General features: G+C 41.3%; 1 protein-coding gene across 4 annotated transcripts in view; it reads left to right on the plus strand.

The window, feature by feature from the left end:
- The first annotated feature begins 2914 nt into the window (after positions 1–2914).
- ttn.1 (titin, tandem duplicate 1) overlaps positions 2915–21838 on the plus strand; it is a 186535-nt gene continuing 167611 nt past the window's right edge. For 3 of the 4 annotated variants that reach the window (XM_036959129.1, XM_036959130.1, XM_036959131.1), the window contains exons 1-21: positions 2915–3145; positions 5729–5832; positions 6082–6285; positions 6377–6664; positions 6973–7070; positions 7340–7566; positions 7813–8095; positions 12489–12731; positions 12849–12953; positions 13410–13679; positions 13998–14063; positions 14174–14432; positions 14526–14595; positions 14744–14950; positions 15038–15180; positions 15283–15473; positions 20164–20391; positions 20490–20731; positions 20823–21043; positions 21133–21297; positions 21454–21622. In XM_036959129.1, the coding sequence (XP_036815024.1) occupies positions 5742–5832; positions 6082–6285; positions 6377–6664; positions 6973–7070; positions 7340–7566; positions 7813–8095; positions 12489–12731; positions 12849–12953; positions 13410–13679; positions 13998–14063; positions 14174–14432; positions 14526–14595; positions 14744–14950; positions 15038–15180; positions 15283–15473; positions 20164–20391; positions 20490–20731; positions 20823–21043; positions 21133–21297; positions 21454–21622 (3770 nt within the window). In that variant the 5' untranslated portion in view covers positions 2915–3145; positions 5729–5741. The remainder of the gene's footprint in view (positions 3146–5728; positions 5833–6081; positions 6286–6376; positions 6665–6972; positions 7071–7339; positions 7567–7812; positions 8096–12488; positions 12732–12848; positions 12954–13409; positions 13680–13997; positions 14064–14173; positions 14433–14525; positions 14596–14743; positions 14951–15037; positions 15181–15282; positions 15474–20163; positions 20392–20489; positions 20732–20822; positions 21044–21132; positions 21298–21453; positions 21623–21838) is intronic. The other variant, XM_036959132.1, reaches the window with a different exon arrangement.

A 21838-nucleotide genomic window follows, 5' to 3' on the forward strand; every position in this document is an offset into this window, starting at 1 on the left:
ATGGAAAGAATATGGCACCACAAGAAACCTGCCAAGAGAGGGCTTCCCACCAAAACTAATGGACTAGGCAAGGAGGGCATTAATCAGAGAGGCAACAAAGAGACCAAAGATAACCCTGAAGGAGCTGCAAAGTTCCCCTGCGGAGAATGGAGTATCTGTCCATAGGACCACTTTAAGCCGTACACTCCACAGAGCTGGGCTTTTTAGAAGAGTGGCCAGAAAAAAAAGCCATTGCTTAAAGAAGAAAATAAGCAAACACATTTGGTGTTCGCCAAAAGGCATGTGGGAGACTCCCCAAACATATGGAAGAAGGTACTCTGGTCAGATGAGTCTAAAATTTAGCTTTTTGGCCATCAATGAATGCACTATATCTGGCGCAAACCCAACACCTCTCATCAGCCCGAGAACACCATCCAGGGACTGGGAAATTGGTCAGAATTGAAGGAATGATGGATGGCACTAAATACAGGGAAATTCTTGAGGGAAACCTGTTTCAGTCTTCCAGAGATTTGAGACAGGGACGGAGGTTCACCTTCCTGCAGGACAATGACCCTAAGCATACTACTAAAGCAACACTCGAGTGGTTAAAGGGAAAACTTTTAAATGTCTTGGAATGAGCTAGTCAAAGCTCAGACCTCAATCCAGTTGAGAATCTGTGGTATGACTTAAAGAATGCTGTACACCAGCGGAACCCATCCAACTTGAAGGAGCTGGAGCAGTTTTGCCTTGAAGAATGGGCAAAAATCCCAGTGGCTAGATGTGCCAAGCTTATAGAAACATACCCAAAGAGACTTGCAGCTGTAACTGCTGCAAAAGGTGGCTCTGCAAAGCATTGACTTTGGGGGAGGGTGAATAGTAATGCACGCTCAAGTTTTCTGTTTTTTTTGTTGTCTTATTTCTTGTTTGTTTCACAATAAAAAAATATTTTGCATCTTCAAAGTGGTAGGTATGTTGTGTAAATCAAATGATACAATGCCCTCAAAAATCTATTTTAATTCCAGGTAGTAAGGCAACAAAATAGGAAAAATGCCAAGGGGGGTGAGTACTTACGCAAGTCACTGTTCCTATGCAAATCAGCTACTGAATATCCCTAATATCTAGGACCCAAATATAATGCTGTATAATTATTATAACAGAGTTGGTTGTGTTGCCAATTTAGTGCAACTTTGTCACTAGGTCTAGGGGTTTGTCAGACCACCCTAGTGACTTTTCCTATGAAAGTAACAAATTCAGCGACTGTACTTTTTACAATTGCCCCTGGGTTTTCCCTTAGAGTTTTGATAGGCCTAAATATAGAATTTATTTTCAGTCAGCCAAGATGAGAGTGAAAGAGAGCAGCTGCCTGACTAGGACCAGACCAGACTGTAAGAGCAGCCAACAGTGCTCTGTGCTTCTGAAAGAAAACATGAGGAGAGGGGGAAAAAGGTCACTGATCACAAGCAATGGCAATTTAATTTTGTGACATCATGAATACAGTATACAATATACAGTATCAAATATTGTAAACCATATCCCAAAAGAAACTAATTATAAACATAACAAAGCATTAGGCTATACAACCTTTTCAGGTGTTTCCCAACATCCGCAAAATGGCGACGTCCTAATTGCAAAAAGTTCCAAATCATTTTGTTATTCTTTTAATAGTGTAGCCAAGGTGGGACATTGAACATAACTTGTGGTTACTGAAGATACCATGGCATCTTACAGCAAGTGTAGGGCTGTTAACCCTGTCCTGAACAAATACTCAACCTGGCCATACCATCATGGCAAGCTTATTGTTCCAAGCTTCAACAGCTCATTCACCCCTCACTTCTCCATTGCATTAGCACCCAGATTATTGAATGTTCTCTATCAATTTGCTAGTCAAATAAACAATAAAAAAGTTTTAAAGTACATGGTTGGGTTTAACACCAAGTTAATTCAGGAATTATCAATTTTTTCCCAATAGGATGCTTTCAATTGACAGTATATTGTGAATGATCCCATATATTAGTCATTTTACAGTCATTTCTCAATACACAAACGTTTCTAAAAGAAATAGGATGTCCAGATGTATACGTGATGTAATATGCTTGATTCAGAGGGGTTGGGTTAAATGTGGAAGACACATTTCAGTTGAATGCATTCAGTTATACAACTGACTAGGTATCCCCCTTTCCCTTTCCTTGTTGGTTACAATCCTTTTAGTCGTTACATTTTCAATAAATTATTTCGACAAAAATATTTCAGAGCTAGATATGAACATGATTGGCATACCAAACCTTACTGGTCAAGGCATTTTACGTTTCCCAGAGGAAGGATGTTGAACATCTTCAAGCAATGTTGTTACCAAAGCAGGTTACAAAACCTAGAGTTATCTAACACTCAAGTCTTACTAACTAACTTGGCACTAATTATCAACACATATAACCTGTACTAAGTCTTCTGTACATGTTGGTACAGTACACCAACATATTGCCAACAGTGTATATTTTAATTTGTTTAAATCTATGGGATGTAACTAGCATGGTGACTAATAGTGTAAATATTGCATTTGTTCCTCTTGTAAAGGGGTTCGTCTTTAGTTTGAGTGACAGGGACAGCCACTCTCTCCTTTTGGTCACCAGCTATTTAATGAGTCAGTTACTTATTTTTTGTACATTAATTATAATATTTGTTTCTGTAGTGTTAAGTTGATTTAAGTTAACTCCATATTAATTATCACCTTTTATGAAAGAGTAAATATTAGTACCCAAACAAAGAGCAATGAAACGCTGATCTCCCACCAGTGTGGAGTGAGTGACAGGTGTGAGCTTGCATAAATGGCTCCTTTTCCCATGATGCCTCTGACAGGGTGGCCAATGGGGAGTGGCAGTGAAGTGATGATGCTGTTTTGTCCCCAAGTATATAAAGTTAAACAACCATATTGGTACTTCTGAGCAGTTGGAGCATTCCCAGCCTTGCCTCAGGTGTAGGGATTTGCAAGGAGAAAAACAGAACTACACAGCTAAGAAACTGTGTGGTTTTGTTTTTGGGTGGTTATTTTGGAGGCTCAACCGTTCTCACCTTGGATTTTCTGGAAACATTTCTGGATAAAGAGATAGCTGCTGAGGCTACAGCCATCTGGGCACTGTCCCATCTGTTCAAGGCACCCTTGTGGATACAAGTAAGTCATTTTTACTTGGTAATCAATTATGCAACATGTCTTATTTCCTTAATCGTTGTTTACATTGTTTGTTGCTAAACAATAGTTTTAGCAAGAATGGTTCCACAGTATGGACATTGTTATATTTGATTGTAAATATTTATAATACTTTGTCACTTACTGTTAATTGAATATCTTTACATTAAAAACGCTGTTGCTGATAACTGCTGTTTTGGATCCCTCAAGGTTACTTTATGGTGAATTTGGATTGGTGCTATGATTCAGAAAGCCAAGAATAGCCCCTGATAGCATTAGAGTGGTGTCCCAGCTGCGGAGCAATGTCTTTTTAAGGGAATCAGCAGCAGGGCTATCAGTTGCACCTCCAGCTATGTGCCACATGGTGACTGTCAATCAAGCAAGCGAGGGACAGATTATTTTTGGAGACTGCCATATCTGTCGCTCAGATTCCAATCTTGAAATATCTGAAGTTAATTCAGTTTTGTACAGGTTTTTATTGAATTCTAACGTCTGATGACATTTGACATGATGGTCCAAGTCTTTTGATGTATTGGAAAAACATGTATTTATGGTGGTCATAAACACCCTAAAACAGGGGATTTGAGCAGGCCCTCCCATAGGAATTCACAGGAGTCAAATAGTTTTGCATTATCACTTGGATTATCCTACGTTTAAATCCATGACATTATGATACTCTCAAAGCAATTCTTATAGCCTATTGTGTAAATGTAAAATAAGGAAGATATTTGTTTTTGGATAAGGTTTTGATATAGGTAAAGTTCCTCCCCAGTGACAGAGTTGATTGAGATTTTGACTGACAGGGACAGTCTGGTAGTGTCACTTCAGTTATAGCAAGGCAATGGTATCGAAGCGAGTTTACAGAAGGGCTGCCTGTGATAGAAGAAATACATTGCCCTCAATTTGATGTTTAAAGAGATATTCTGTTGGAGTTTTTGATTCATTTTGTTGATGTAGTATACGGATGCAATGTCATGATCAGAAATGTCTCAGATTAATGTGGACCTGGGACATTTGTGTGCACCTGGCCTTTGTCATTTGCTTGACATAAAACATTCATTTTTCTCCAGTGTGTTTTAATCCCAGGCTGATAATAACCTATCCATTGACATTCAATTGGGATAATTCATTAGTATATTGATGTTGATATTTCACTGTTGCATGGAAGTATGCCTACACAGGTGTCTCAGAGACTGTTTCTAAAGAGGAATATTACATTTCCATATTGGATATATGACTGCTTCTGAATAAGAGCTGATGGAGAAAGTTGTTAAACCAGGGCAGATTTTAACTTGAGTAATTTATAAAACATACAGACTGAATTTACTAAACATTTTGTGTATTGTGACTATGGTGAAGTAAATTGGTTTCAATGTTATAAAATGTAGCCTATGTTCTCTGTGCTATTGTAGAATAACATGGTTACATCCTAATTTATTGTCAAACAACATAGGCCTACATAGGGAGGTTTAGGTCACTAGATTCCCGAACAAATAATAGTATTTTGTTATTATAATGAAAAAATGAATGTGACAACTGAACTTTGGTCTAATTGGTTAAGTTGGATATTGATATCTTGTAAATTGTATAATGTAGGCAGAAACGTGGTACTTGTAATGTAAGCCCAGGCCTGATTCTTCTAGAATGTAGGACTGGTGCCTGTGAATGTCATGAAATAAGCCTAGCTATTTACGTCCAATCTTGCTCATATGGTTACATGCATGGTAATGCATTTCTGAACCTGCCCATTGCAATTCTGAACTTTTTATGATCTCTTTGAAACGTTCTAGTGAAATATAAAACTTCATGGATTGCAGACTTGTGTTAGTGAGAGCTCTATAATATAGGTTAACTTCCAATTGTTTGGCATGTTCATTTAATAATCAACGCAAAAAGTAGGCATACATTTCTCTTGGCCATTTCTGTTGTGTAATTACATAGATTTTTACGTTTAGAGTGGCACTGTAAATTGCCTGTAGGCCTAAGCATTGTAGGCCACATGTTAACTGCCATTGAGTTCTGCTGATTGTCAGCCTCCAGTTGTTATTGTCTTGTCTTTGGGCTGACACTAGGTACTGTGTCCCAGGGTTTGGCCAGGGTTTGGCCAGGGTTTGGCCCTAACATGCAGACCCCATGGAGCCTCTGATTTCCGGAACTGACAGGCAGACAAGCTGCTTTGGGCCAGGTGGAGGGAGCATTTCTGACGAGTCCCTCAGCCTCATTTCTCTGCTGCTAAAAATATCCTGTTGCGCTGCTCTCAGATTGTTTCGGACCCTTCATATACTGTATTAAGTAAAACCATATCACTCAGCTAGATATCAAATGGGTATTGTTGTGAGGCCAAAGTATAGACTGCAGATGAAAATGTGCTGTTTAGCTAAATCGGGCACTAATACACCTCAGTATTGTCTAAATTGTTGATTATTGTGTCGGCCTAATAATATAAATATATAATATGTCCCTGTTAAATAGCCTAAATGATATAAATAAACATGTAGTCCTATTGGATGTAGGCTATTTTGAATTAGTAGTTTAACTCTGTGATTTCATGTTGTGTCTTTCTTCCAGGGTGCCGTCCACAATGTCAACACAGGCGCCAACATTTACACAGCCGCTGCAGAGCGTTGTGGCACTAGAGGGTAGTGCCGCAACGTTCGAGGCGCAAGTTAGTGGTAAGACATCTTTTTTTTGTTCTTATCACGAAGTTCCAGTTGTCTGCAATTCTATTCACATCACACATGTTGACCTATCCACCGACCTTGTTTCTAGAATTTTAGCTACCAATTGATAATCTGAGTCAATTGTTAATTGATTCAAGCAAGCAACATGAATCTTAACACACGTCAGATATTCTAGATTAATACATATTAACATTTGTCAACAGTATCATTAATAAAACAAATGACAAACTTTACCTCCAGGTAATCCAGTTCCTGAGGTGAGCTGGTTCCGTGATGGCCAGGTTCTTTCCGCTGCCGCTCTGCCCGGCGCACAGATCTCGTTCAGCGATGGCCGCGCTGTTCTGATGATCCCTGCTGTGACAGCCGCACACAGTGGAAGATTTTCTGTGAGAGCCACCAATGGTGCTGGACAAGCCACTAGCACCGCTGAACTTCTTGTTACAGGTGACACCTTGTATTTATTTGACCTGAGACCTGTTTTAATTGGTGGTTCAGTTATTGTGTGACTCTAACTAACACAAACGTTCTCTTACAGTGGAGACCGCACCACCCAACTTTATTCAGAGACTTCAGAGTATGACCGTGAGACAAGGAAGCCAAGTGAGACTGGATGTTCGTGTTGCAGGAATCCCTACACCTGTGGTAAAGTTCTACAGAGAGGGAGCTGAGATACAGAGCTCTGCTGACTTTCAGATTGTTCAAGAAGGAGACCTTTACAGTTTGTTGATTGCCGAAGCCTTCCCAGAGGATTCTGGAACTTACTCTGTAAATGCTTCAAACAGCAGTGGACGGGCTACCTCCACTGCTGAACTACTGGTTCAAGGTGAGACTACATTACTCCTTTTCCTTTAATCATTAATGATGGGAAACAGGAATCATGTGGGTAGATGAGCAGAGAATGAGCCAAAGCTTACTCATATTGGTATTTATGGTTGGAACTAAATTACATCAGTAAAAAACATTTAAGAAAACATGTAAACTAATGTAATTTAGTATTTCTGTATTTTGAATTCATGCTGTATCAATAGATTAAATGCTCATATATATATATATATATAGAGTTATATATATATATATATAGATGTCAAGTATTTATGTTAATTCTAGATATAATTATTTTCCAATGTCCAGGTGAAGAGGTAGCAGTCCCTGCTAAGAAGACAAAGACTATTATGTCAACATCTTCTCAGATGACGTCTTCTCAGACGCGCCAGACCAGAGAGACCAGAGTAAGATTCTACTGTAGTCTTAGTCCAAAGTCATATATAAGCTTAAATAAAAATTCAACCCAGTGAGAAAAACTACATTCTCCATTGAAAAGACATAATTTCAATCAGTTTCGCCATTGAAAAGACATAATTTCAATCAGTTTTGCCATTGAAATGACATCTTTTCAACCAGTGTTGCTCACTGGGAAGTATACCTTTAACAATAGAAAATGCTATAAAATATATGAAACCTTGCTTACTCCAACTAATGTTCTTCTGTTTCATTTCAGAGAGTGGAGTCACATTTCCAGTCCAGCTCTATGATGGAAATGCGCGTTGAAGGTGGTGTAGTGACACAGACATTGGCACACAAGACCCCGCCACGTGTGCCTCCAAAGCCAACCTCAACCTCCAAGTCCCCAACACCACCATCTCTTGCAGCCAGGGTTGCAGGCGGACGTCATCAGTCACCATCACCTGTGAGACATGTCAAGGCGCCCACTCCGGCCCCTGTCAGGTAAGACATTTGATCTTCATCCTATTGGAAAACACAGGGCTGGTTTCCTGGACTCAGATTAAGTCTACTACTGATCTACAAAAAGCATGCTCAATGGGGATTCTCCGTTCAAAGATCGTTGTAGTCCTGGACTAGGCTTAGTCTAGGTCTGGGAAACCGACTCACATTGCTATTGTAGTAGACTTCAAACTCTTACATTTGTGTCTATTCTGAAGTAACTTCTGTGTGCCTGTTTTACATTTTCAGGTCTGCCTCTCCCACTTCTGCCTCAAGACTGTCTGTGTCACCAATCAGACCAGTCAAATCCCCACTGACCACACGCAAACAAGTATCCCATAGTCCAGATGTGCCTCCACCATGGAAGCAGGGAGAGGGATTTGTGGCGGAGTCCAGCTACAGCATGACCACTGCCTCTAGTGCCAGTCATGTCCAGTCTTCTGCCACCCATGCTCACATGGAGCAGCACTGGGAGGGCTCTTATGGATTGAAAACGACTGGTGCCGCTGTATCTGGTGTCGCTGTGAGAGAGGTAAGGAGATCACCATCTGGGCTGCTCAACTCTGTGGGAGTGGATCCATCTAGTGGTCTACTGCAGGGTTTCCAAACTCCCTCTGCCCCTCCAGCTTGATGATTAGTTGATTAATTGAATCAAATGATTTGTGTAGTGCTAGGGCTAGGGCAAGAAACTAAATGTGCACGGGGGGAGAAAAGAGCCTCAATAGATGTGAATATGGCAAGTTGAATGGTTACACACAACAGAATGTTTCAATGAGCAAATAACTACACGGATATGTAGACTTTTTGTCATCAGTGTGATGTTTTCCTTGTTCAATGTTATTACCGTGATCCATAACAGGAGGTTTTACTACACAGATATTACTGATAGTCATACAGTGCCTTGCGAAAGTATTCGGCCCCCTTGAACTTTGCGACCTTTTGCCACATTTCAGGCTTCAAACATAAAGATATAAAACTGTATTTTTTTGTGAAGAATCAACAACAAGTGGGACACAATCATGAAGTGGAACGACATTTATTGGATATTTCAAACTTTTTTAACAAATCAAAAACTGAAAAATTGGGCGTGCAAAATTATTCAGCCCCCTTAAGTTAAATACTTTGTAGCGCCACCTTTTGCTGCGATTACAGCTGTAAGTCGCTTGGGGTATGTCTCTATCAGTTTTTCATCGAGAGACTGAAATTTTTTCCCATTCCTCCTTGCAAAACAGCTCAAGCTCAGTGAGGTTGGATGGAGAGCATTTGTGAACAGCAGTTTTCAGTTCTTTCCACAGATTCTCGATTGGATTCAGGTCTGGACTTTGACTTGGCCATTCTAACACCTGGATATGTTTATTTTTGAACCATTCCATTGTAGATTTTGCTTTATGTTTTGGATCATTGTCTTGTTGGAAGACAAATCTCCGTCCCAGTCTCAGGTCTTTTGCAGACTCCATCAGGTTTTCTTCCAGATTGGTCCTGTATTTGGCTCCATCCATCTTCCCATCAATTTTAACCATCTTCCCTGTCCCTGCTGAAGAAAAGCAGGCCCAAACCATGATGCTGCCACCACCATGTTTGACAGTGGGGATGGTGTGTTCAGCTGTGTTGCTTTTACGCCAAACATAACGTTTTGCATTGTTGCCAAAAAGTTCAATTTTGGTTTCATCTGACCAGAGCACCTTCTTCCACATGTTTGGTGTGTCTCCCAGGTGGCTTGTGGCAAACTTTAAACAACACTTTTTATGGATATCTTTAAGATATGGCTTTCTTCTTGCCACTCTTCCATAAAGGCCAGATTTGTGCAATATACGACTGATTGTTGTCCTATGGACAGAGTCTCCCACCTCAGCTGTAGATCTCTGCAGTTCATCCAGAGTGATCATGGGCCTCTTGGCTGCATCTCTGATCAGTCTTCTCCTTGTATGAGCTGAAAGTTTAGAGGGACGGCCAGGTCTTGGTAGATTTGCAGTGGTCTGATACTCCTTCCATTTCAATATTATCGCTTGCACAGTGCTCCTTGGGATGTTTAAAGCTTGGGAAATATTTTTGTATCCAAATCCGGCTTTAAACTTCTTCACAACAGTATCTCGGACCTGCCTGGTGTGTTCCTTGTTCTTCATGATGCTCTCTGCGCTTTTAACGGACCACGGATCACAGTGCAGGTGCATTTATACGGAGACTTGATTACACACAGGTGGATTGTATTTATCATCATTAGTCATTTAGGTCAACATTGGATCATTCAGAGATCCTCACTGAACTTCTGGAGAGAGTTTGCTGCACTGAAAGTAAAGGGGCTGAATAATTTTGCACGCCCAATTTTTCAGTTTTTGAATTTGTTAAAAAAGTTTGAAATATCCAATAAATGTCGTTCCACTTCATGATTGTGTCCCACTTGTTGCTGATTCTTCACAAAAAAATACAGTTTTATATCTTTATGTTTGAAGCCTGAAATGTGGCAAAAGGTCGCAAAGTTCAAGGGGGCCGAATACTTTCGCAAGGCACTGTACATGTGATACGTTTTCCTTGTTCAATGTTCTTATATGATGTTCATGCATTGGATTGCTTCCTAATCACACTAATGGAAGCGCCAGCATCATGATACGGATGATAAAGTGATTGCTGTAGTTACCGTGGTAGCAGCGGTGGACCAGGCACGTAGCTGCAACTCCCAGTCTGTAGACGGATCCTGCACACAGACAAGCTCTGCTGCTGTGTTTATAGCACCAATACAGGAGCAGGTAGTTTAGAAATAAAACCCTCTCCCCTCCATATCCACCAGGAGGCTGGTGGAAGGAGCTACAGCAGTACAGACTCGTTGTAATGCTGGAGTGGAACAGTCAATCATGTGGTTTCCATAAGATTAATGTGTTTGATACCTTTCCATCCATTCCATTCCAGCCATTACAATAAGCCTGTCCTCCTAAAGCTCCAGCCTCCTCTGATATCCACCTAGTCAAAGTTTCCCCTTCATATTTTGAGTGTCCCTACTGACTTTCCCCATCAATCTCATGCTGCATAAAAAAAATTGCAACTCTTTGCAATTTTCTACCTTCTGTCCTTGCACAACTCCTTGTCCATATCCATCCCAGATATGCACATTTCCCCCACGTAATATGAATGCTGACGAGGAAACAAACCGTTTCAACCTTTCATTGCTGTTTGGCAACATTTAGCTTACACCAGACATCGTGAAAATAACAACAGCAACCAAGGCAATAGTGGTGGCAGCAGTTGTCAAAATGGCTAGTGAAGCAGAGGGAGAAACTGTCGGCACTGAGATCCAACATGGAGATAATATGGGAAGCTTCACTGCTTCAAGTGTGATGGTGACTACTGAGGAGCAGGTAGCTGAGGTGTGATGGTGACTACTGAGGAGCAGGTAGCTGAGGTGTGATGATGACTACTGAGGAGCAGGTAGCTGAGGTGTGATGGTGACTACTGAGGAGCAGGTAGCTGAGGTGTGATGATGACTACTGAGGAGCAGGTAGCTGAGGTGTGATGGTGACTACTGAGGAGCAGGTAGCTGAGGTGTGATGATGACTACTGAGGAGCAGGTAGCTGAGGTGTGATGATGACTACTGAGGAGCAGGTAGCTGAGGTGTGATGATGACTACTGAGGAGCAGGTAGCTGAGGTGTGATGGTGACTACTGAGGAGCAGGTAGCTGAGGTGTGATGATGACTACTGAGGAGCAGGTAGCTGAGGTGTGATCGTGACTACTGAGGAGCAGGTAGCTGAGGTGTGATGATGACTACTGAGGAGCAGGTAGCTGAGGTGTGATGGTGACTACTGAGGAGCAGGTAGCTGAGGTGTGATGGTGACTACTGAGGAGCAGGTAGCTGAGGTGTGATGATGACTACTGAGGAGCAGGTAGCTGAGGTGTGATTGTGACTACTGAGGAGCAGGTAGCTGAGGTGTGATGATGACTACTGAGGAGCAGGTAGCTGAGGTGTGATGATGACTACTGAGGAGCAGGTAGCTGAGGTGTGATGATGACTACTGAGGAGCAGGTAGCTGAGGTGTGATGGTGACTACTGAGGAGCAGGTAGCTGAGGTGTGATGGTGACTACTGAGGAGCAGGTAGCTGAGGTGTGATGATGACTACTGAGGAGCAGGTAGCTGAGGTGTGATGATGACTACTGAGGAGCAGGTAGCTGAGGTGTGATGGTGACTACTGAGGAGCAGGTAGCTGAGGTGTGATGGTGACTACTGAGGAGCAGGTAGCTGAGGTGTGATGGTGACTACTGAGGAGCAGGTAGCTGAGGTGTGATGGTGACTACTGAGGAGCAGGTAGCTGAGGTGTGATGGTGACTACTGAGGAGCAGGTAGCTGAGGTGTGATGGTGACTACTGAGGAGCAGGTAGCTGAGGCGTGATGATGACTACTGAGGAGCAGGTAGCTGAGGCGTGATGATGACTACTGAGGAGCAGGTAGCTGAGGTGTGATGATGACACACCAGTGATCACTCCCCATTTCCGCCTTTGTTTTTATTCATTACACAAAATTATCAACAACTTACATCTCTACATCAAACATGTCTAACAAAACAAAACACAGGTATAAACAAGAAAATACTAAATACATACTATATATATATATATATATATATATATATATAATTAACATCAATATTTCTTCCATTTTACTCTCTCACTTTCCCCATTTCTTTTGTCACATCCCTTTCTCTTTATAGTCCTCATCATTATGTGACTAACCCACTTCATAATATTGCTGTGAATGCACGGTATGATGCAATGATATGTTCAATTACACAAAATGTTCTTTGTAGATGTTTTGTTACATTCATTTGTATGTTATGTTTTGTTATGTTATGTCAACCTTTTGTTGTTACTACTGCCATGGATGATGTGTATGATCTATGTGCTGTATGTGTTACATGCACTGCTTGTTGTCTCAAAGGTTGAGGGTGGGAAAAAAGCGGAGGCAAAGGCTACAGTTGTTGCTGCTGTTGACCTAGCACGTGTTCGGAAGCCAGTGCATGGAGAGAGGGGTCATGCTGAAGAGGAAACCATAGATTCTGATATAAAACAGCAGTCGATGCTGTCTACTACTGAGCAACAATTCTCAACGAGGACTGAGGCTGGGCAAATGCAAACAACAATTCAAACACTTGCTCCTGAACAGAGTATTCATGTCTCCCAGGTTAGATGTGACTTTTAAGTAGACAATAGAAGAAGAAAGAAAAACATTTAAAAATGAGTCATTTGTTATATTTTTGGGGTTGTAATCACTCAATCTCAACTCCATTGGTTATTTTAGATGCAAAGAACTACCACTCAAGTGGATACTGGCCTTGCACCATCCCCAATTCCACATTTCACAGTTTCAAAAGTTATGGTTCCTAAACCTGACCATAGCTATGAGGTAAGCATAGGTCAAATCAGGCAAGCAGTGCAACATAACAGAAACAAGAAAATAAATCAATAATTGTCTATCTTATATAGGGGTAGATATTTATACATATGTAAACGTGGTTCCTGCTTGCCTGAGATGCAACTTTCTATCTTTGTAGCAATCATTCAGATGAGAACTTAATACAAAATGTAATCTAAACAATAATGATTTGATATATTTGATTTTGGTCTTAATCACTCCCGTCCTATTACCATTAATCAATAATTATACTAATAATGTAATATTCATTTGAATAATCCTCTAACATACTGTGGTTTAGACTTTATTTAAAACCCTCCATTCATATAGGCTTTAATCAAACTAACTTAGATTCCCCATCTTGTGGCTAAACAAAACAAACCCAAGACGTTCATAATGCTTTGTTCTGATTCGTGATGATAATGGTATTCTCCTTGGGTTGATCAGGTTTCGATAGCAGGTTCTGCTATTGCCACACTGCAGAAAGAGTTATCCTCTACCTCTTCACATGCTGCTCAAAAGATCATCAAGACAGTGAAGCCTCCATCTCATAAGGTTGTGGTGGCGACAAGAGTGACGCCAGAGCCGACCCCGCCTCCGTTTAAAGATATCGCAGACAGATATCAGACACATTTCGACACTCAGTCACAGCAGAAACAGATAGGCACTTCGTTTTCAGGGGGCATGGAGCAAATTTATGAGGACTGGGAACAACAGGTTTGTAACCCAGGTGTTTTTCCAGATACTAGTCCCCATGTGTTAGAACCTCTCCTCTCCAGTGTCTTAACAGTTCTCCTTAGTTGCTACTAATCTTAACATCAGCCTTGTATACCTCCCCTCCTACGACACCCCCTAACTAAACCAGTCCATTTGTCTCTTGTCGTCCAAGTACATTTTTGTCCACTGCAAAAAAAATGCGCGCACACACACACACACACACACACACACACACACACACACACACACACACACACACACACACACACACAGTGCTAGAAATAGTATGACATTAACAGAGATGTGTCTATTCCCTAGGTTGTTGAAACAGCAGTTGTTCCATCACCAATGGAGGAGCCAACTGTGCCACCTACTCTTGTGGCTGTAAGTATTTTAATATTTTTCATTCTTCATTCTTAAAAAAAAAAAAAAAAATGTTCATTACTTTTACCTATAGATTAGCATTTTACTGATCATGTGTGTGTTGTTTTCAGGGCTTGAACAACGTGACTGTGACTGAGGGTGAATCTGTGACTCTGGAATGTCAGATCACTGGTCACCCTGCCCCTGGCATCATGTGGTTCAGAGAGGACTACAGAATTGAGAGCTCCATTGACTTCCAGATCACTTATGAGAGTAAATGTGCCCGTCTGGTCATCCGCGAGGCCTTCGCAGAAGACAGCGGTCGCTTCACTTGCACTGCTACTAGCGAGGCTGGAACCATCAGTACATCCTGCTACCTGCTTGTCAAAGGTAAAGAGCATAAAGACAATGTTATGTATGTCTACCTATACCTTATTGGAATGATTAAACCTGACTTTGATTAAACCTGACTTTATATTGCAGTGTCAGAGGAGATTGAGAGCAGAGAGGACACTACTGTGTCTGAATATGTTGAAACTTCTGCAGAGCATCAGTGAGTAGAAAACAGCATGAACTATTAACAAATGTGTTATTTACGAGTTTGCATTGAAAGCATACAAATTGATAGTTTCTCGCTTAAGACTGTAGACAATTTCTTGCTCAAGATATTAGATAGTTAAATCATTAAACCTTCCTTTTAGGATTAGCATTGGAGCCAAGGAGGAGACAATGTCGGAGGTGAGCGCTGTTGCAGAGACTGTGGAAGCAGCTCCCTTCTTTGTCAAGAAGCCAACTGTGCAGAAGTTGGTGGAGGGTGGAAGAGTTGTCTTTGAGTGCCAGATCGGAGGCAGCCACAAGCCCAACATTATCTGGAAGAAGACTGGAGTGCCCCTTACTACAGGATACAGGTGACACATTCCTAGTCAATCACAATATTGAATTTTGATTTTTTTTTTATTGTGCTTTCTACATTACATTATATTTCCATCCATTAGATATAAAGTGCACTACAATAAGGAGAGTGGAGTGTGTAAATTGGAGATCTCCATGACGTTTGCTGACGATGCTGGAGAGTACTCCATCTTTGTCAAGAACCCTCTTGGAGAAGAGTCTGCCTCAGCCAGTCTGCTTGAGGAAGGTCAGTCGGTTGAATTGTTATTAGAAAATGTTTGCGGGGTTGAGTTATAGCCTTACACTAAATTGGTATTTCCTATTAAAGTTGGTATATCCCTTATTACAGAGGAATATGAAGAATACATGAAGAAACATGAAGTGACATATAAGACTGAAGTGACTACAATGGTGCAGGAGTCTAAAGTGGCAGAAGTACCAACTGTTGCTGTTAGTGGCTATGAGACAGAACAGAGGATGTACATGCAAAACAGAATGGCTCAGCAGGCCCAAGCGACACGCACCTTCATCTCCGAGCAGGTATAGTGATCAGCTGAGGCACCTCACACTAAACACTACATCAACTTCACACTAAACACTACATCAACCTCACACTAAACACTACATCAACCTCACACTAAACACTACATCAACCTCACACTAAACACTACATCAACCTCACACTAAACACTACATCAACCTCACACTAAACACTACATCAACCTCACACTAAACACTACATCAACTTCACACTAAACACTACATCAACTTCACACTAAACACTACATCAACTTCACACTAAACCCTACATCAACCTCACACTAAACACTACATCAACTTCACACTAAACACTACATCAACCTCACACTAAACACTACATCAACCTCACACTAAACACTACATCAACCTCACACTAAACACTACATCAACTTCACACTAAACACTACATCATCCTGACACTAAACACTACATCAACCTCACACTAAACACTACATCAACCTCACACTAAACACTACATCAACCTCACACTAAACACTACATCAACCTCACACTAAACACTACATCAACTTCACACTAAACACTACATCAACTTCACACTAAACACTACATCAACCTCACACTAAACCCTACATCAACCTCACACTAAACACTACATCAACTTCACACTAAACACTACATCAACCTCACACTAAACACTACATCAACCTCACACTAAACCCTACATCAACCTCACACTAAACACTACATCAACTTCACACTAAACACTACATCAACCTCACACTAAACCCTACATCAACCTCACACTAAACCCTACATCAACCTCACACTAAACCCTACATCAACCTCACACTAAACACTACATCAACCTCACACTAAACACTACATCAACCTCACACTAAACACTACATCAACTTCACACTAAACACTACATCAACCTCACACTAAACCCTACATCAACCTCACACTAAACCCTACATCAACCTCACACTAAACCCGACATCAACCTCACACTAAACCCTACAACAACCTCACACTAAACCCTACATCAACCTCACACTAAACCATACATCAACCTCACACTAAACCCGACATCAACTTCACACTAAACCCTACAACAACCTCACACTAAACCCTACATCAACTTCACACTAAACACTACATCAACCTCACACTAAACCCTACATCAACCTCACACTAAACCCTACATCAACCTCACACTAAACCCGACATCAACCTCACACTAAACCCGACATCAACCTCACACTAAACCCTACATCAACCTCACACTAAACACTACATCAACCTCACACTAAACACTACATCAACCTCACACTAAACACTACATCAACCTCACACTAAACACTACATCAACCTCACACTAAACACTACATCAACTTCACACTAAACACTACATCATCCTGACACTAAACACTACATCAACCTCACACTAAACACTACATCAACCTCACACTAAACACTACATCAACCTCACACTAAACACTACATCAACCTCACACTAAACACTACATCAACTTCACACTAAACACTACATCAACTTCAAACTAAACACTACATCAACCTCACACTAAAACCTACATCAACCTCACACTAAACACTACATCAACCTCACACTAAACACTACATCAACCTCACACTAAACCCTACATCAACCTCACACTAAACCCTACATCAACCTCACACTAAACCCTACATCAACCTCACACTAAACCCTACATCAACCTCACACTAAACACTACATCAACCTCACACTAAACACTACATCAACCTCACACTAAACACTACATCAACTTCACACTAAACACTACATCAACCTCACACTAAACCCTACATCAACCTCACACTAAACCCTACATCAACCTCACACTAAACCCTACATCAACCTCACACTAAACCCTACATCAACCTCACACTAAACACTACATCAACCTCACACTAAACACTACATCAACTTCACACTAAACACTACATCAACCTCACACTAAACCCTACATCAACCTCACACTAAACCCGACATCAACTTCACACTAAATCAACCTCACACTAAACCCTACAACAACCTCACACTAAACCCTACATCAACTTCACACTAAACACTACATCAACCTCACACTAAACACTACATCAACCTCACACTAAACACTACATCAACTTCACACTAAACACTACATCAACCTCACACTAAACCCTACATCAACCTCACACTAAACCCTACAACAACCTCACACTAAACCCTACAACAACCTCACACTAAACCCTACATCAACCTCACACTAAACACTACATCAACCTCACACTAAACCCTACAACAACCTCACACTAAACCCTACATCAACTTCACACTAAACACTACATCAACCTCACACTAAACACTACATCAACCTCACACTAAACACTACATCAACTTCACACTAAACACTACATCAACCTCACACTAAACCCTACATCAACCTCACACTAAACCCTACATCAACCTCACACTAAACCCTACATCAACCTCACACTAAACCCTACATCAACCTCACACTAAACACTACATCAACCTCACACTAAACACTACATCAACCTCACACTAAACACTACATCAACTTCACACTAAACACTACATCAACCTCACACTAAACCCTACATCAGCCTCACACTAAACCCGACATCAACTTCACACTAAACACTACATCAACCTCACACTAAACCCTACAACAACCTCACACTAAACCCTACATCAACTTCACACTAAACACTACATCAACCTGACACTAAACCCTACATCAACCTCACACTAAACCCTACATCAACCTCACACTAAACCCGACATCAACCTCACACTAAACCCTACAACAACCTCACACTAAACCCTACATCAACCTCACACTAAACCATACATCAACCTCACACTAAACCCGACATCAACTTCACACTAAACCCTACAACAACCTCACACTAAACACTACATCAACTTCACACTAAACACTACATCAACCTCACACTAAACCCTACATCAACCTCACACTAAACCCGACATCAACCTCACACTAAACCCGACATCAACCTCACACTAAACCCTACATCACCCTCACACTAAACCCTACATTAACCTCACACTAAACCCTACATCAACCTCACACTAAACCCTACATCAACCTCACACTAAACCCTACATCAACCTCACACTAAACCCTACATCAACCTCACACTAAACCCTACATCAACCTCACACTAAACCCTACATCAACCTCACACTAAACCCTACATCAACCTCACACTAAACCCTACATCAACCTCACACTAAACCCTACATCAACTTCACACTAAACCCTACATCAACCTCACACTAAACCCTACAACAACCTCACACTAAACCCTACAACAACCTCACACTAAACCCTACATCAACCTCACACTAAACCCTACATCAACTTCACACTAAACCCTACATCAACCTCACACTAAACACTACATCAACCTCACACTAAACCCTACATCAACCTCACACTAAACCCTACATCAACCTCACACTAAACCCTACATTAACCTCACACTAAACCCTACATCAACCTCACACTAAACCCTACAACAACCTCACACTAAACCCTACAACAACCTCACACTAAACCCTACATCAACCTCACACTAAACACTACATCAACTTCACACTAAACACTACATCAACCTCACACTAAACACTACATCAACCTCACACTAAACACTACATCAACCTCACACTAAACACTACATCAACTTCACACTAAACACTACATCAACCTCACACTAAACCCTACATCAACCTCACACTAAACCCTACATCAACCTCACACTAAACCCTACATCAACCTCACACTAAACACTACATCAACCTCACACTAAACCCTACAACAACCTCACACTAAACCCTACAACAAACTCACACTAAACCCTACATCAACCTCACACTAAACCCTACAACAACCTCACACTAAACCCTACATCAACCTCACACTAAACCCTACATCAACCTCACACTAAACCCTACATCAACCTCACACTAAACCCGACATCAACCTCACACTAAACCCAACATCAACCTCACACTAAACCCTACATCAACCACACACTAAACCCTACATCAACTTCACACTAAACACTACATCAACCTCACACTAAACACTACATCAACCTCACACTAAACCCGACATCAACCTCACACTAAACCCTACATCAACCTCACACTAAACCCTACATCAACCTCACACTAAACCCTACATCAACCTCACACTAAACCCTACATCAACTTCACACTAAACACTACATCAACCTCACACTAAACACTACATCAACCTCACACTAAACCCTACATCAACCTCACACTAAACCCTACATCAACCTCACACTAAACCCTACATCAACTTCACACTAAACACTACATCAACCTCACACTAAACCCTACATCAACCTCACACTAAACCCTACATCAACCTCACACTAAACCCTACATCAACTTCACACTAAACACTACATCAACCTCACACTAAACACTACATCAACCTCACACTAAACCCGACATCAACCTCACACTAAACCCTACATCAACCTCACACTAAACCCTACATCAACCTCACACTAAACCCTACATCAGATGTTATTTGACATATTTTTGTTTTTGTGGTCTTTTTACACTACAATGGAAATCCAATGATTCACTCAATAGCTTTACTTTAAAAAAAATTGTTTACAGGAACTCAAGATTACTGTCGTTGAGGAGAGGATTATCCATGAGATTGAGGTCCGCATCATGCAGATTACATACCAACAAATTGTGACTGAGGATCGGGAAGAGATGGTGACTTGTGCAGACCGTGAGGCTGTACAGTCAGCCTTTGCCACTCCAGTTAAAAACTACAGAATCATGGAAGGCATGGGGGTCACTTTCCACTGCAAAATGTCAGGAACTCCACTACCCAAGGTAGTAAAGAAACCATGTATTTTTATATTTTGTGTCCATTCTACTTCATATAAATGTTGAGATGAAACATTTATCCATAATTTCTTGTCTCTCAAAAGATCGTATGGTACAAAGATGGCAAGCGTATCCATCATGGCGGCCGTTACCAGATGGAGAGTCTTCAGGATGGTAGAGCCAGCCTGCGTCTTCCTGTGGTGCTGCCAGAGGATGAAGGTGTTTACACAGCATTAGCCAGCAACATGAAGGGCAACTCTGTAAGCTCTGGGAAACTGTATGTGGTGCCCACTGCAGGAGCAGAAGCTCCACAGATGCCTGAGTCACCGGCAATGCAGAGAATGAGGTGAGAGGTTATGCTATGAGTGATGTAGCTGCTTAATAGCCTAATCATAAAGCCATCATAAGAACTTTTCATTTCTGTGTTCATTTCTCAGGTCCACATCCCCACGCTCTACAAGCCGCTCTCCCGGTCGTTCTCCCGGACGCTCTCCTGCTCGCAGACTTGATGACACTGATGAGAGTCAGCTGGAGAGACTATACAAGCCTGTGTTTGTCTTGAAGCCACAGTCATTCAAGTGTGCTGAAGGGCAGACTGCCAGATTTGACCTGAAAGTAGTTGGTAGACCCATGCCTGACACTTTCTGGTTCCACAATGGTAAGTGATGTGAAAACATGATACATCGTCTAGGATATGTTTTATTAAAAAAATATTAAAACTATTATTCCTTTCTTTGTTATTTTCAGGACAACAAGTTGTCAATGATTACACCCACAAGATAGTGGTGAAGGAAGATGGAACTACGTCACTGATTGTGGTTCCAGCCATGCCCCATGACTCTGGAGAGTGGACCGTGGTCGCTCAGAACAGAGCTGGAAGGACCTCTGTCTCCATGACACTTACAGTTGATGGTAAGGCTCCATTTGAAATATGTGACTGACTCAGGAAAAAGGGAAACATTTTGATTTGTGCTCCAGTGAATATTTCAGGACATGAATCTATTGTTTATTTGTTATTTATTTTTATTCCATTCATTTGTATGTGCTTGATCTTTGTTACATTTACAGCCAAAGAAAACTTGATCAGACCCCAGTTTATTGAGAAGCTGAAGAACATCAGTGTTAAGCAAGGCACTCTGGTTGAGTTGGCTGTCAAAGCCATCGGAAACCCCCTGCCTGATATTGTTTGGCTGAAAAACAGTGACATCGTCTCCCCAATGAAGCACCCAAATATCAAGTGAGTGTCTTGTCCATATCATGAGTTAAAATACAGTTAGTATGTTGACCTCACATGTTGAATATTCTGAGTCTATTCAGATACATTACAGTAGCCTAGCAGTTAAGAGCATTGGGCCAGAAACCAAAAGGTCACTGCTTCGAATCCCTGAGCCGACTAGGTTAAAAAGCAGTTGATTTGCCCTTGAGCAAGGCACTTAACCCTAGTTGCTCTGAA

Source organism: Oncorhynchus mykiss, chromosome 22 (assembly GCF_013265735.2).
Source record: "Oncorhynchus mykiss isolate Arlee chromosome 22, USDA_OmykA_1.1, whole genome shotgun sequence".
Lineage (NCBI taxonomy): Eukaryota > Metazoa > Chordata > Actinopteri > Salmoniformes > Salmonidae > Oncorhynchus > Oncorhynchus mykiss.